At 42.8% G+C, this 14,145-nt stretch overlaps 1 protein-coding gene across 1 annotated transcript in view; it reads right to left on the reverse strand.

The window, feature by feature from the left end:
- LOC121580290 (zona pellucida-like domain-containing protein 1) overlaps window positions 1-14,145 on the reverse strand; it is a 92,787-nt gene that overhangs the window by 14,503 nt on the left and 64,139 nt on the right. Inside the window, exons 7-9 of the mRNA XM_041895350.1 lie at window positions 6,066-6,146; window positions 5,793-5,964; window positions 5,527-5,629 (exon numbers count right to left, since the gene is read on the reverse strand). Coding sequence (XP_041751284.1) covers window positions 5,527-5,629; window positions 5,793-5,964; window positions 6,066-6,146 — 356 coding nt within the window. The remainder of the gene's footprint in view (window positions 1-5,526; window positions 5,630-5,792; window positions 5,965-6,065; window positions 6,147-14,145) is intronic.

The raw sequence follows: 14,145 nt of genomic DNA on the forward strand, positions 1-14,145 counted from the left end.
GCACTTGTCATCTCCCGTCTGGATTACTGCAACTCGCTGTTGGCTGGGCTCCCTGCCTGTGCCATTAAACCCCTACAACTCATCCAGAATGCCGCAGCCCGTCTGGTGTTCAACCTTCCCAAGTTCTCTCACGTCACCCCCCTCCTCCGCACACTCCACTGGCTTCCAGTTGAAGCTCGCATCCGTTACAAGACCATGGTGCTTGCCTATGGAGCAGTGAGGGGAACGGCACCTCCGTACCTTCAGGCTCTGATCAGTCCCTACACCCAAACGAGGGCATTGCGTTCATCCACCTCTGGCCTGCTGGCTCCCCTTCCTCTGCGGAAGCATAGTTCCCGCTCAGCCCAGTCAAAACTGTTCGCTGCTCTGGCACCCCAATGGTGGAACAAGCTCCCTCACGACGCCAGGACAGCGGAGTCACTCACCACCTTCCGGAGACATTTGAAACCCCACCTCTTTAAGGAACACCTGGGATAGGATAAAGTAATCCTTCTACCCCCCCCCCCCAAAAAAAAAAATTATAATAATAATAATAATAATAATAATAATTGTAAAGTGGTTATCCCACTGGCTATAGGGTGAATGCACCAATTTGTAAGTCGCTCTGGATAAGAGCATCTGCTAAATGACGTAAATGTGCCCTTGAGCAAGGCACTTAACCCTAATTGCTCCTGTAAGTCGCTCTGGATAAGAGCGTCTGCTAAATGACTAAAATGTAATGTAAATGTTTACCTCCACTTTACTCATATCCTTCCATATCCTTGTCTGTACATAATGCCCTGAATCTTTTCTACAACGCCCGGAAATCTGCCCCCTTTATTCTATGTACCCAACGCACTAGAAGACCAGTTCTTAAAGCCTTATCCTTATTCTAGTCCTCCTCTGTTCCTCTGGTGATGTAGAGGCTAACCCAGGCCCTGCAACCCTCAGTATCACTCCTACTCCCCAGGCGCTATCATTTGCTGACTTCTGTAATCGCAAAAGCCTTGGTTTCTTGCATGTTAATATCAGAAGTCTACACCCTAAGTTTGAGTTATTCACTGCGTTAGCACACTCCGCCAACCCTGATGTTCTAGCAGTGTCTGAATCCTGGTTTAGGAAGGCCACCAAAAATTCTGAAATTTCCATCCCCAACTATAACATTTTCCGTCTAGATAGAACTGCCAAAGGGGGTGGAGTTGCAATCTACTGTGAGATAGCCTGCAGAGCTTTATCATACTATCCAGGTCTGTGCCCAAACAGTTTGAGCTTCTACTTCTAAAAGTCCACCTTTCCAGAAATAAGTCTCTCACTGTTGCCACTTGCTACAGACCCCCCTCAGCCCCCAGCTGTGCCCTGGACACCATATGTGAATTGATTGCCCCCCATTTACCCTCAGAGTTCATACTGCTTGGTGACCTAAATTGGGATATGCTTAACACCCCGGCCATCCTACAATCCAAACTAGATGCCCTCAATCTCACACAAATTATCAACGAACCTACCAGGTACAACCCTAAATCCGTTAAAATGGGTACCCTCATAGATATCATCCTGACTATCTTACCCTCTAAATACACCTCCGCTGTCTTCAACCAGGATCTCAGCGATCACTGCCTTATTGCCTGCGTCCGTAACGGGTCCGCGGTCAAACGACCACCCCTCATCACTGTCAAACGCTCCCTAAAACACTTTAGCGAGCAGGCCTTCCTAATTGACCTGGCCCAGGTATCCTGGATGGATATAGATCTCATTCCGTCACTAGAGGATGCCTGATTGTTCTTTAAAAGTAATTTCCTCTCAATCTTAAATAAACATGCCCCATTCAAAAAATACAGAACTAAGAACAGATATAGCCCCTGGTTCTCCTCAGACTTGACTGCCCTTGACCAGCACAAAAACATCCTGTGGCGTACTGCATTAGCATCAAATAGCCCCCGCGATATGCAACTTTTCAGGGAAGTTAGGAACCAAAATACACAAGCAGTCAGGAAAGCAAAGGCTAACTTTTTCAAACATAAATTTGCATCCTGTGGCACTAACTCCAAAAAGTTTTGGGACACTGTAAAGTCCATGGAGAATAAGAGCACTTCCTCCCAGCTGCCCACTGCACTGAGGCTAGGAAACACTATCACCACCGATAAATCTACAATAATCGAGAATTTCAACAAGCATTTTGCTACGGCTGGCCATGCTTTCCACCTGGCTACCACTACCCCGGCCACCAACTATGCACCCCCCGCTGCAACTTGCCCATGCCCCCCCCCCACTTCTCCTTCACACAAATTCAGACAGCTGATGTTCTGAAAGAGCTGCAAAATCTGGACCCCTACAAATCAGCTGGGCTAGACAATTTGGGTTAGGATTAGGGTTAAAACTTTCTAAAACTAGCCGCCGAAATTGTCGCAACCCCTATTTCTAGCCTGTTCAACCTCTCTTTCATAACGTCTGAGATCCCCAGAGATTGGAAAGCTGCCGCGGTCATCCCCCTCTTCAAAGGGGGTGACACTAGATCCAAACTGTTACAGACCTATATCCATCCTGCCCTGCCTTTCGAAAGTATTTGAAAGCCAAGTTAACAAACAGATCACTGACCATTTCGATTCCCACCGTACCTTCTCCGCTATGCAATCCGGTTTCCAAGCTGGTCATGGGTGCACTTCAGCCACGCTCAAGGTCCTAAACGATATTATAACCGCGATCGATAATAGACAGTACTGTGCAGCCGTCTTCATCGACCTGGCCAAGGCTTTCGACTCTGTCAACCACCGCATTCTTATTGGCAGACTAAATAGCCTTGGTTTCTCAAATGACTGCCTCGCCTAATTCACCAACTACTTCTCAGATAGAGTTCAATGTGTCAAATCGGAGGGCCTGTTGTCTGGACCTATGGCAGTCTCTATGGGGGTGCCACAGGGTTCAAATCTTGGGCCGACTCTTTTCTCCGTGTATATCATTGATGTCGCTCTTGCTGCTGGTGACTCTCAGATCCACCTCTACGCAGACGACACCATTTTGTATACATCTGGCCCTTCATTGGACACTGTGTTAACAAACCTCCAAACGAGCTTCAATGCCATACAACACTCCTTCAGTAGCCTCCAACTGCTCTTAAACACTAGTAAAATTAAATGCATGCTCTTCAATCGAACGCTGCTGGCACCCGCCCACCCGACTAGAATCACTACTCTCGATGGGTCTGACCTAGAGTATTTGGACAACTACAAATACCTAGGTGTCTGGTTAGACTGTAAACTCTCCTTCCAGACTCACATTAAGAATCTCCAATGCAAAGTTAAATCTAGAATCTGCTTCCTATTTCGCAAACAAAGCCTCCTTCACTCATGCTGCCAAACATGCCCTCGTTAAACTGACTATCCTACCTATCCTTGACTTCGGCGATGTCATTTACAAAATAGCCTCCAACACTCTACTCAGCAAATTGGATGAAGTCTATCACAGTGCCATCCGTTTTGTCTCCAAAGCCCCATACACTACCCACCACTGTGACCTGTACACTCTTGTTGGCTGGTCCTCACTACATGTTCGTCGTTAAACCCACTGGCTCCAGGCCATCTATAAATCACTGCTAGGCAAATCCCCGCCTTATCTTAGCTCATTGGTCACCATAGCAGCACCCACCTGTAGTCTGCGCTCCAGCAGGTATATCTCACTGGTCATCCCCAAAGCCAACACCTCCTTTGGCCGCCATTCCTTCCAGTTCTCTGCTGCCAATGACTGGAACGAATTGCAAAAATCTCTGAAGCTGGAGACACTTATCTCCCTCACTAACTTTAAGCATCAGTTGTCAGAGCACCTTACCGATCACTGCACCTGTACACAGCCCATCTGAAATTAGCTACCCAACTACCTCATCCCTATATTGTTATTTATTTTGCTCTTTTGCACCCCAGTATCTCTATTTGCACATAATCTCTTGCACATCTAGCATTCCAGTGTTAATACTAATTGTAATTATTTTGCACTATAGCCTATTTATTGCCTTACCTCTATAACTTGCTACATTTGCACACACTGTATATATATTTTCTGTTGTATTATTTTTTTGACTTTCTGTTTTTTTTACGCCATATGTAACTCTGTGTTGTTGTTTTTATCGCACTGCTTTGCTTTATCTTGACCAGGTCGCAGTTGTAATTGAGAACTTGTTCTCAACTGGTTTACCTGGTTAAATAAAGGTGAAAAAAAAAAAAAAGGGGTGGGTATACAGAAGATAGCCCTATTTAATAAAAAAGACCAAGTCCATATTATGGCAAGAACAGCTCAAATAAGTAAAGAGAAACGACAGTCCATCATTACTTTAAGACATGAAGGTCAGTCAATACGGAACATTTCAAGAACTTTAAAAGTTTCTTCAAGTGCAGTCGCAAAAACCAACAAGCGCTATGATGAAACTGGCTCTCATGAGGACCGCCACAGGAATCGATGACCCAGAGTTAACTCTGCTGCAAGAGGATACGTTCATTAGAGTTATCAGCCTCAGAAATTGCAGCCCAAATAAATGCTTCACAGAGTTCAAGTAACAGACACATCTCAAAATCAACTGGTCAGAGGGGACTGTCTGAATCAAGCCTTCATGGTCGAATTGCTGCAAAGAAACCATTATTAAAGGACACCAATAATAATAAGAGACCTGCTTGGGCCAAGAAACATGATCAATGGACATTAGACCGGTGGAAATGTGTCCTTTGGTCTGGAGTCCAAATTTGAGATTTTTGGTTCCAACTGCCGTGTCTTTGTGAGTTGCGGTTTGGGGGAACGGACGATCTCCGCATTTGTATTTCCCACCATAAAGCATGGAGGGGGAGGTGTTATGGTGAGGGGGTGCTTTGCTGGTGACACTGTCTGTGATTTATTTACTTAACCAGCATGACTACCACAGCATTCTGCAGCGATACGGCATCCCATCTGGTTTGAGCTTAATGGGACTATCATTCATTTTTCAACAGGACAATGACCCAACACACCTCCAGGCTTTGACTAAGAATGAGAGTGATGGAGTGCTGCATCAGATGACCTGGCCTCCACAATCCTCCGACCTCAAACCAATTGAGTTGTTTGGGATGAGTTGGATGGCAGAGTGAAGGAAAAGCAGCCAACAAGTGCTCTGCATATGTGGGAACTCCTTCAAGACTGTTGGAAAAGTATTCCAGGTGAAGCTGGTTGAGAGAATGCCAAGAGTGTGTAAAGCTGTCATCAAGGCAAAGGGTGACTATTTGAAGAATCTCAAATGTAACATGTATTTTGATTTGTTTAACACTTTTTTTCATATGTGTTATTTCATAGTTTTGATGTCTTCACTATTATTCTATGATGTAAAAAATAGTACAAATAAAGAAAAACCCTTGAAAGAGTAGGTGTGTCCAAACTTTTGACAGGTACGGTACATCAAAGAGTAAATTTGAATTGGATCTTGCATTGGGTAGGTCTGCACTCTCTCCTGTTCATTCAACTCTTTAGTATAGGGCATGTGCCAGGGGTGGATGATTGAGGGGGAGGGAGGAGGTGGACAGTGGCGAGCCATACCGCTCCTTGTGATTATTGGCCCAGCAGTAATGATAGCGTTTCCTGATGCAGAGTTTGATTCCGTCCTCTCTGAGACATCTCGCTTCTTTCTACTACCACAGATCTGTGGAGACAAGACAGGGATATGTGGCTTTAATCCAAATAGTTTTGCTTTGAGTTCAAATTGCCAACATGTTACTAACGGTACCAAGTCGTTGCTTTGTTTCTCATCTTGGTGTGAATGCTTTTTGGACTAATATTACCAGAGGTCACCCTCAGAACCTCACCGGCATGAGCATGGGGCAGTCATCGGCTCGACACAGCTTGGTAACGCAGTGCAGGAAGACGGTAGACATTTTCTGGTTCTTGTGCTTGACAAAGCGGAACACTTCAAAGGCAAAACGGCCCATTTGACTCTTCCCATTCTCGAACACTGTTGTCTGTGGGTCTTTGTCACAGCTGGTTCAGAAACAAAGGCAAAACAACAAAACAGATAGAAAAATCACACTACCGCACTGTTCTCAAAGAAATTGCTTCAGAGAAACATGCATAAGAATTACCTAAAGAAGAGGTCATAGCGAAGTTCATCGTTTGGATTCCCAGAGGCAGTGGTGTAACAGTAGTCCATCAGAACATTCCATCTATTTTAGTAGGGAGAAGGAAAAATATGGTAAATGATGGTTATTAAAATAGGAATGATTGCGCAACTAGGATCAAATAATCTGAACGAGGGGTCTAGTCTTATCACTTCAGGACAAGGGCCTCCCTTTCTCCAGCAAGGCTTGCATTGAGTCACTGAGGATTAGGCTCCCTCCTTTTCAGTCATGGCGTCTGTCTTACCATGTTTCATCAGCAGGGGTAGTAGGTCAGTGACATTGGCACGATGTGGGCGCAATGCGGGCTAAAGTATTGTCCCTATTTAGGCTGCCAACATTTGGGCCAATGCGCCTTTGTTCATTGGCTCTACATTGGCCACCAAGGCATTTGCCCAGTGTTGCCTAGTGTGGGCAGCCCATATGTAAAGGCAGCCTTCACTTTGCCTGAAATCTTTTCCCAGCAATATGCTCATATTGGCATGATGTGGGCATTATATGGGCAAAGAATATTGGCCCCATGTAGACAACCAGGTTGTTACTACCATACATATACGTGTTCAGTTTCTCACAAGCACTTATTTACGTTTTTTGTTTGTTTGTTGGCCATCACAACAGAACACTTAAAGTGGAACGACAGTTGCACAAAAATAACTGTGTACAAACCATGCCCCAAAAAATTTTTATGAGCCCCCGCATCTAGCTGGGCCCGGTGTGGGCTAGCCTGTTCTGAGCTTGGTGTGGGCTAGCCTGTGCTGGGCTTGGTGTGGGCTAGCCCCTGTTGGGCTTGTTGTGGGTTGGCCCGTGTTGGGCTTGGTGTGGGATGGCCCGTGTTGGACTGATGTGGGCTAGCCCATATCGGGCTGGTGTGGGCTTGGTGTGGGCTAGCCTGTTTTGGGCTTGGTGTGGGCTGGCCCATCTCGGGCTGGTGTGGGCTAGCCTGTGCTGGTCTGGTGTAGGATAGCCTGTGTTGGGCTGGTGTGGGCTACCCCATGCCAACCTTGCCCACCGAATACCCACATGGGGCCAATGGGGTGATGTTTGTGGGGTGTTTCTTAATTGACACAGTACTGACACAGTTAATAGCATTATGTGCCACTCCTATTGCATTTCCCTTTGATTTTCATTTTAGTTCAACACTTTTTTTGGTCAAGAAGAGTAGTCAAAAATGTAATGAGCCCGTAAAATTATCCCATGGTCCTCTGTATCTCAGTTGGTGGGCTTGCGCCACGAGGGGGCAAAAGATTCAAACTTTAGCCTCCTCAGTTTTAGTTTTATGTCCCTATATAAAAATAGCAAAAAAGTTAAAATGATTGAGTGACTGGTTGGCGGCAAAAAAATCTGTTACATATTGTAGCGTTAAGGCAAACACTTATTGTACGTTTTGCAAATTCGTAACATATTGTACTTTTTGCAAATTCGCAACATGTCATACAAATTGTAATTCGCAACATATCATACGAAAATGGATGATGGAAATTCTCAAATTACAAAACGTAACATGTCATACTAAATGGAGTGTCTCGGATTTATGTACCGAATAATACAAAATGCTCTGAGACCAGATTTCAAATCCGTTATGTTTATCATGTAACCTCCTCAGTGAATTCAACTGCCCCCTTAGTCACTTTATTCTGACGCTGGGTCTGTCAGTTGGTAGAGCATGGTGGTTGCAGCAGCGGTGCTATGGAAAGCCTTTGGGTGGTTAGATATGACTCCTTTGGGTTTCCGTAAAAAGTGGGGAAAACTCTCATCATCTCTGTTATAGGCTAAGTGAATAATGTGATATGCCTCCGGCTGTAATATTTGATTTTGATTTAAAATGGTGGGGTCAAGTTTACTGTTGAAACTGCTTCAATCTATTTTTTATTTTTATTTTTTTTTTCTTGAAACTGCTTCACTCTTAGCTATAGCTTTAAAAAAGTGTTAGTGTTATTAGCCTATTTAGCTAGCTCGAACCATCTAATCTGCCATGTGGATACCAGAAGTTGGCTTCGCCAAAGTACCCAAACAAATAACAACAAATCCAACTGGCATTTGAACGGGATCTTACAAGAAGATTTCGGGGAGAATGGATTGATTGATTACACTGTACAAAATGACCAATGGGCTTAGTAAATATTGCAAAAGAAAATCAATGATTTTAACTTAAAATAATAGGTTTCTGGTTTTACTTACATTTTTGAAAATAGTACTTAATTTATATGTGTTGAAAAAGACTGCCATTTGCAAATAAAAATCCAAGGTAATATGCTGCTAAATTTGAATGAATATTTCTAAGTAACAACCAACAACTTAAAAATATGATATTCAAATTATCATTATTATTTTGGACTGACGTGCTAGAATAACTAGATCTAGTTCTGAATGCAAATTGTGCTTGCAACAGTTCAACAGATATTGTCTTGATCTTTCTTCTCTGGAATGGCCATGCGGCAGGTAAGGACCAAATTATAACTTGGAATGTAGTTTGGATCTCTCTCTTTTCGATGAAATGTCGAAAGTATTTTGTGGAAAATGTTAAATAACATTCTTCAAGCATGAAAAGCCTTTAGCTAGCTATATTGCCAGAGTACGATATATTTTTGCACGTTGATAATCTAGCTAGTTAACGGCCGTGATGTCTGTACAGTTAGCTAGTGGAGGGCATTCTACTAGCTAGTAAGTTAGCAGTGCATTTACCGCTCAGCGCTGTTTCTAACATTTGTCATTTTTGTGTATGTTTTATATTAACCGAAATAGCTATGTAACATATTAGTTACCTAGCTTACCAAAAAATGCATCGTCAGCAAACATTACAGTAGAACTGAACACATGGTGCCCCTGAAATGTAATGTTTGCCTGCTAGGCAAGCTAGTCATGCAGAGACAGGAACGAACAATACGTAGCTAGCTAGCTAACTACAGTGGGGGAAAAAAGTATTTAGTCAGCCAACAATTGTGCAAGTTCTCCCACTTAAAAAGATGAGAGAGGCCTGTAATTTTCATCATAGGTACACGTCAACTATGACAGACAAAATGAGAAGAAAAAAATCCAGAAAATCACATTGTAGGATTTTTAATGAATTTATTTGCAAAATATGGTGGAAAATAAGTATTTGGTCAATAACAAAAGTTTCTCAATACTTTGTTATATACCCTTTGTTGGCAATGACAGAGGTCAAAGGTTTTCTGTAAGTCTTCACAAGGTTTTCACACACTGTTGCTGCTATTTTGGCCCATTCCTCCATGCAGATCCCCTCTAGAGCAGTGATGTTTTGGGGCTGTCGCTGGGCAACACAGACTTTCAACTCCCTCCAAAGATTTTCTATGGGGTTGAGATCTGGAGACTGGCTAGGCCACTCCAGGACCTTGAAATGCTTCTTACGAAGCCACTCCTTCGTTGCCCGGGCGGTGTGTTTGGGATCATTGTCATGCTGAAAGACCCAGCCACGTTTCATCTTCATTGCCCTTGCTGATGGAAGGAGGTTTTCACTCAAAATCTCACGATACATGGCCCCATTCATTCTTTCCTTTACACGGATCAGTCGTCCTGGTGTCGTTGCAGAAAAACAGCCCCAAAGCATGATGTTTCCACCCCCATGCTTCACAGTAGGTATGGTGTTCTTTGGATGCAACTCAGCATTCTTTGTCCTCCAAACACGACGAGTTGAGTTTTTACCAAAAAGTTCTATTTTGGTTTCATCTGACCATATGACATTCTCCCAATCCCTTCTGGATCATCCAAATGCACTCTAGCAAACTTCAGATGGGCCTGGAAATGTACTGGCTTAAGCAGGGGGACACGTCTGGCACTGCAGGATTTGAGTCCCTGGCGGCGTAGTGTGTTACTGATGGTAGGCTTTGTTACTTTGGTCCCAGCTCTCTGCAGGTCATTCACTAGGTCCTCCCGTGTGGTTCTGGGATTTTTGCTCACCGTTCTTGTGATTTCTTCAAACCAAGCTGCTTACCTATTGCAGATTCAGTCTTCCCAGCCTAGTGCAGGTCTACAATTTTGTTTCTGGTGTCCTTTGACAACTCTTTGGTCTTGGCCATAGTGGAGTTTGCAGTGTGACTGTTTGAGGTTGTGGACAGGTGTATTTTATACTGATAACAAGTTCAAACAGGTGCCATTAATACAGGTAACGAGTGGAGGACAGAGGAGCCTCTTAAAGAAGAAGTTACAGGTCTGTGAGAGCCAGAAATCTTGCTTGTTTGTAGGTGACCAAATTCTTATTTTCCACCATAATTTGCAAATCAATTCATAAAAAATCCTACAATGTGATTTTCTGGAGAAAAAAATTCTCAATTTGTCTGTCATAGTTGACGTGTACCTATGATGAAAATTACAGGCCTATCTCGTCTTTTTAAGTGGGAGAACTTGCACAATTGGTGGCTGACTAAATACTTTTTTTCTCCACTGTACACCTAGCTATCTAGCTACACCTGTCCTTGCAGAAACCTTCTTGTTGTTCACATATTCACAACATGTTAAAGTTGACTGGAGGTCTACCAGACTTTGTTGAAATACTTCTAATCATCGTTGTTCATGGTGAACTTGCTTTTATTGTAAAGTGTCAGAATGCTTGGTATAATGAGCACCTTAGGGGGTTTGAGCTGGAATCCACACAGAAGCTTAAGGTCATTGAGCAAAAGGAATTAGCAGACATCTACCCACTAACAGCACACGCTGTTGGCCAAAAGCGCATGGTAACCCTGAAGCACCATATTTACCTGCAATATTAGTTTTATACACGTTTTAAATGTGGTGTATTTATACATGGGTACATGTGTTTAAAACAATGCATTGCTCGTAGAACTCATGCCGAATTTAGTATTGGGTATAGAATAGAAATGCTTGGTTTTGCACGTTTATTATTATGAGATCTAATAAGCAGCACTTGATAACGATTTAATGGGATACCCATGTTTGACAACATACTCATTTGATAACTTTTATGCATTTTTTCTTGACAGGATCACTTTCACTACAACAGAACAGAAACGTCTACCAGGCTACAGGTCCTGTTGGAGGGCCCTGATATCCGTGAGCTAACATTGCCTTCTGGAATCCCTGCTACTTTGGCTGAGCTTGGCATATTTGTGCAAGAGACATTTCAGCTTCAAAAATAATATGTTCTACAGTACATGGACAATGAATTTGGAGATCAGTTCATTTCTTTGCTTGATACTGAAGACCTAAAGGATAAAGACACCATCAAAGTGGTTGACCTTGACCCCCCAGCTCTTATTACTTTAAATGTACAAGAACTCAATAACAGCTCCACAGAGACATCGGATGAGAGGGGCTCCCTTGGATCACGTGACACTGTGATATTGTCCTCTCCAGAAAGTAGATATTGTCCGCTCCAGTCCGTGGCTATCTGAGTTTGAAGTTCCTCGCTTTGTTTATGATACAGAGCTCATTCTTGGGGCAGCTAATGAAGCACACGTGAAGGCTGGAACACCACTCAACAATCTGTCTGTGAAATCAGACATCCTGGGGAAACTGTCTGAAAGGATCTTCCAGTTTACAGCCTATCCGTCAAGTCTACATATTTGGCAAGTTGCAGAAGCTTTGGTAAAAAAGTACCCATGCCTTAAAGAGCCTGGGTGCTTCTCAGGCCTGTACGGATGGCAAACCAGCCTGAAGTACAAGGTGGGCAATTACAGATCGGAACTGAGAGGATTTGGTTGCCCAGAACTGGGAGTGAACTCTGTCAAGAGAAAATCACCAGAGGACAGGCACATTGCCAATAACTTTTAAAAAACTATGAAGGTGGAGGTAAATTACCTCCCACCCCACCCTGATGGAGAAACAGATGAGACCCTGGAGAGGGAGTGAGTGGAGCTACTGGGAGAAGTACAAATACGTGACAACCACAACATTGTGAGTGCCAAAATGGCAAAGACCTGCTCATATCGAAGACAAGATGTCGTTCAGGCCCTTCCTGTGAAGGACTTCAAAGAAAGATGGCCAGCCCTGTTTGAGCCCACTCAGGTACAGCTGAATAAAAACAGTCAATGTAGGTAAAAAATGTATATTGATTTAAATATGTTGTGTTGTCTTGACCTAATATTCTAATCTACAATTAAATATGCATTAAAGATTAGTCTGAACATTCTCACTCTGCACATGCTTTGGGAGGGGTTTCCCAATTGCATTCTGACTCTCAGATCATCTTTTGTCCTTATCTGTTTAGAAGATGTTTCCTCCCCCTTCTCCTCCTCTCTCTCTCTCTCTCTCTCTCTCTCTCTCTCTCTCTCTCTCTCTCTCTCTCTCTCTCTCTCTCTCTCTCTCTCTCTCTCTCTCTCTCTCTCTCTCTTTTTCTCTCTCTCTCTAAATGCAATTATTTGTATAACATCATATTACAGTGCAACATAATCCAGGAAAGAAGAAACAGTGTGATCCGTGGCCTGATCATATACCTCGGCGAGAGGGTTGAAGACCTTACCACAGAATACAAGGTAAATGTTTTTATTTTTGTATCCTTATTTATCTCTAAATTAGGTATCTTCCTTTCTTTCCCTCTCTCTCCTCTCAAGTTGCACATTTAATCTAGTAGCCTAGTCTGTTATTTCTCCATTTTTTCACTCAGGATGCTAACGACACCATGACCCGAGAGGACCTCGTTCAGCATGTGATGAAGGTATTCACTGTGAAGGATCTGCACCAGAATATAGAGCATGGGATCTGCATCGAAGGAGCAGAGGTCCTGGCTGGTATTCCCAGTGTTACATAGTCATGTACGTTGCTTATGGGTCTATGGCTTAAATCTAAGGTACCCCAAAGAACTGAAATATACCTTTGAGGTGTTCCAAAAAGTATTCTTGGAACTTGATGATCTCAGGACCTCAATGATCTCAGGACCTCCCCACAGGTCCAAGCTCTAAAGATGAAGTTACTTTATTTTCAGAGAAATCTAAATATATCTATGAGAACACTCAAAGGGCCACTCACAAACGGTGGTCTAAACCCTACTCAGTAAGCTGAAAAGCTAATTGCTAGGTGGTATAGGGTATAGGAGCTACAGTTTACATGATGCTCTTTGTCAGGTGAAGTCATAAGAGACATTGTCAATTCCTGATAAAAAAACAGCTTTGTTTGAAAATTTACTCCATATGCACTAGTGGATATCTGAGATTATTTGTCAGGTGCAAGCTATCTGGAAGTAACTTTACCTAAGGAGGCAAGGTGGAGTTATACCAAGAATGCTTATACCTGTCGAAATAATATGTCCAGATGGGCTTCACTAGTGCATATGGAGTCAGGTTTAAGGGACAATTTGGCATATATTTTATAACAATATGTGCAATGTGTGTTTTGAAAACCCATGTTTTGCTTGTTTTGAATGAGGTTGTATTTGAGCTAAAGTTCATATTGTGCTTTGTGTAAAGTCTATTAAGACTAATCGTTAATTTACGTTTCTGTTAAAATATATCTACTCATTCAAGGGTTTTTATTTATTTTTACTGTTTTTTACATTGTTGAATAATAGTGAAGACATCAGAACTATGAAATAACACATATGGAATCATGTAGTAACCAAAAAAGTGTTAAACATATCAAAATATATTTTATATTTGACATTCTTCAAATAGCCACCCTTTGCCTTGATGACAGCTTTGCACACTCTTGGCATTCTCTCAACCAACTTCATGAGGTAGTCACCTGGAATGCATTTCAATTAACTGTCCATATTGGAAACATGTTTATGGTAGGCTGGCATTGTTTGATTGATTACGTGGGTCGAATTTGATTCACAGAAGTGTATTGTGCCATATCCAGTGCTTAATTTGTCAAATGGGAGGTGCCGGAACAAAAAGTGAGTGCGAGAGTGGGGTGACCTGGGGAGTTCTGAGGTACCGGAACGCATAAAAAATAACCTTTATAATACAGCATTTGCGCTTAGTGGCATAGAGCAGTAGAGTAGAGGCACTTATAGAAGTTGCACACATGGGGAACATTTTTAGTAGCCTAGGGTCCGGGAAAATGTTGGCCATTTATAAACGTATTTCATGCAATTCTACATCATTTTACATGACTGGAGACTGGAGGCTACTTTGAC

This window comes from Coregonus clupeaformis, chromosome 13 (assembly GCF_020615455.1).
Source record: "Coregonus clupeaformis isolate EN_2021a chromosome 13, ASM2061545v1, whole genome shotgun sequence".
In the NCBI taxonomy this organism is placed as follows: domain Eukaryota; kingdom Metazoa; phylum Chordata; class Actinopteri; order Salmoniformes; family Salmonidae; genus Coregonus; species Coregonus clupeaformis.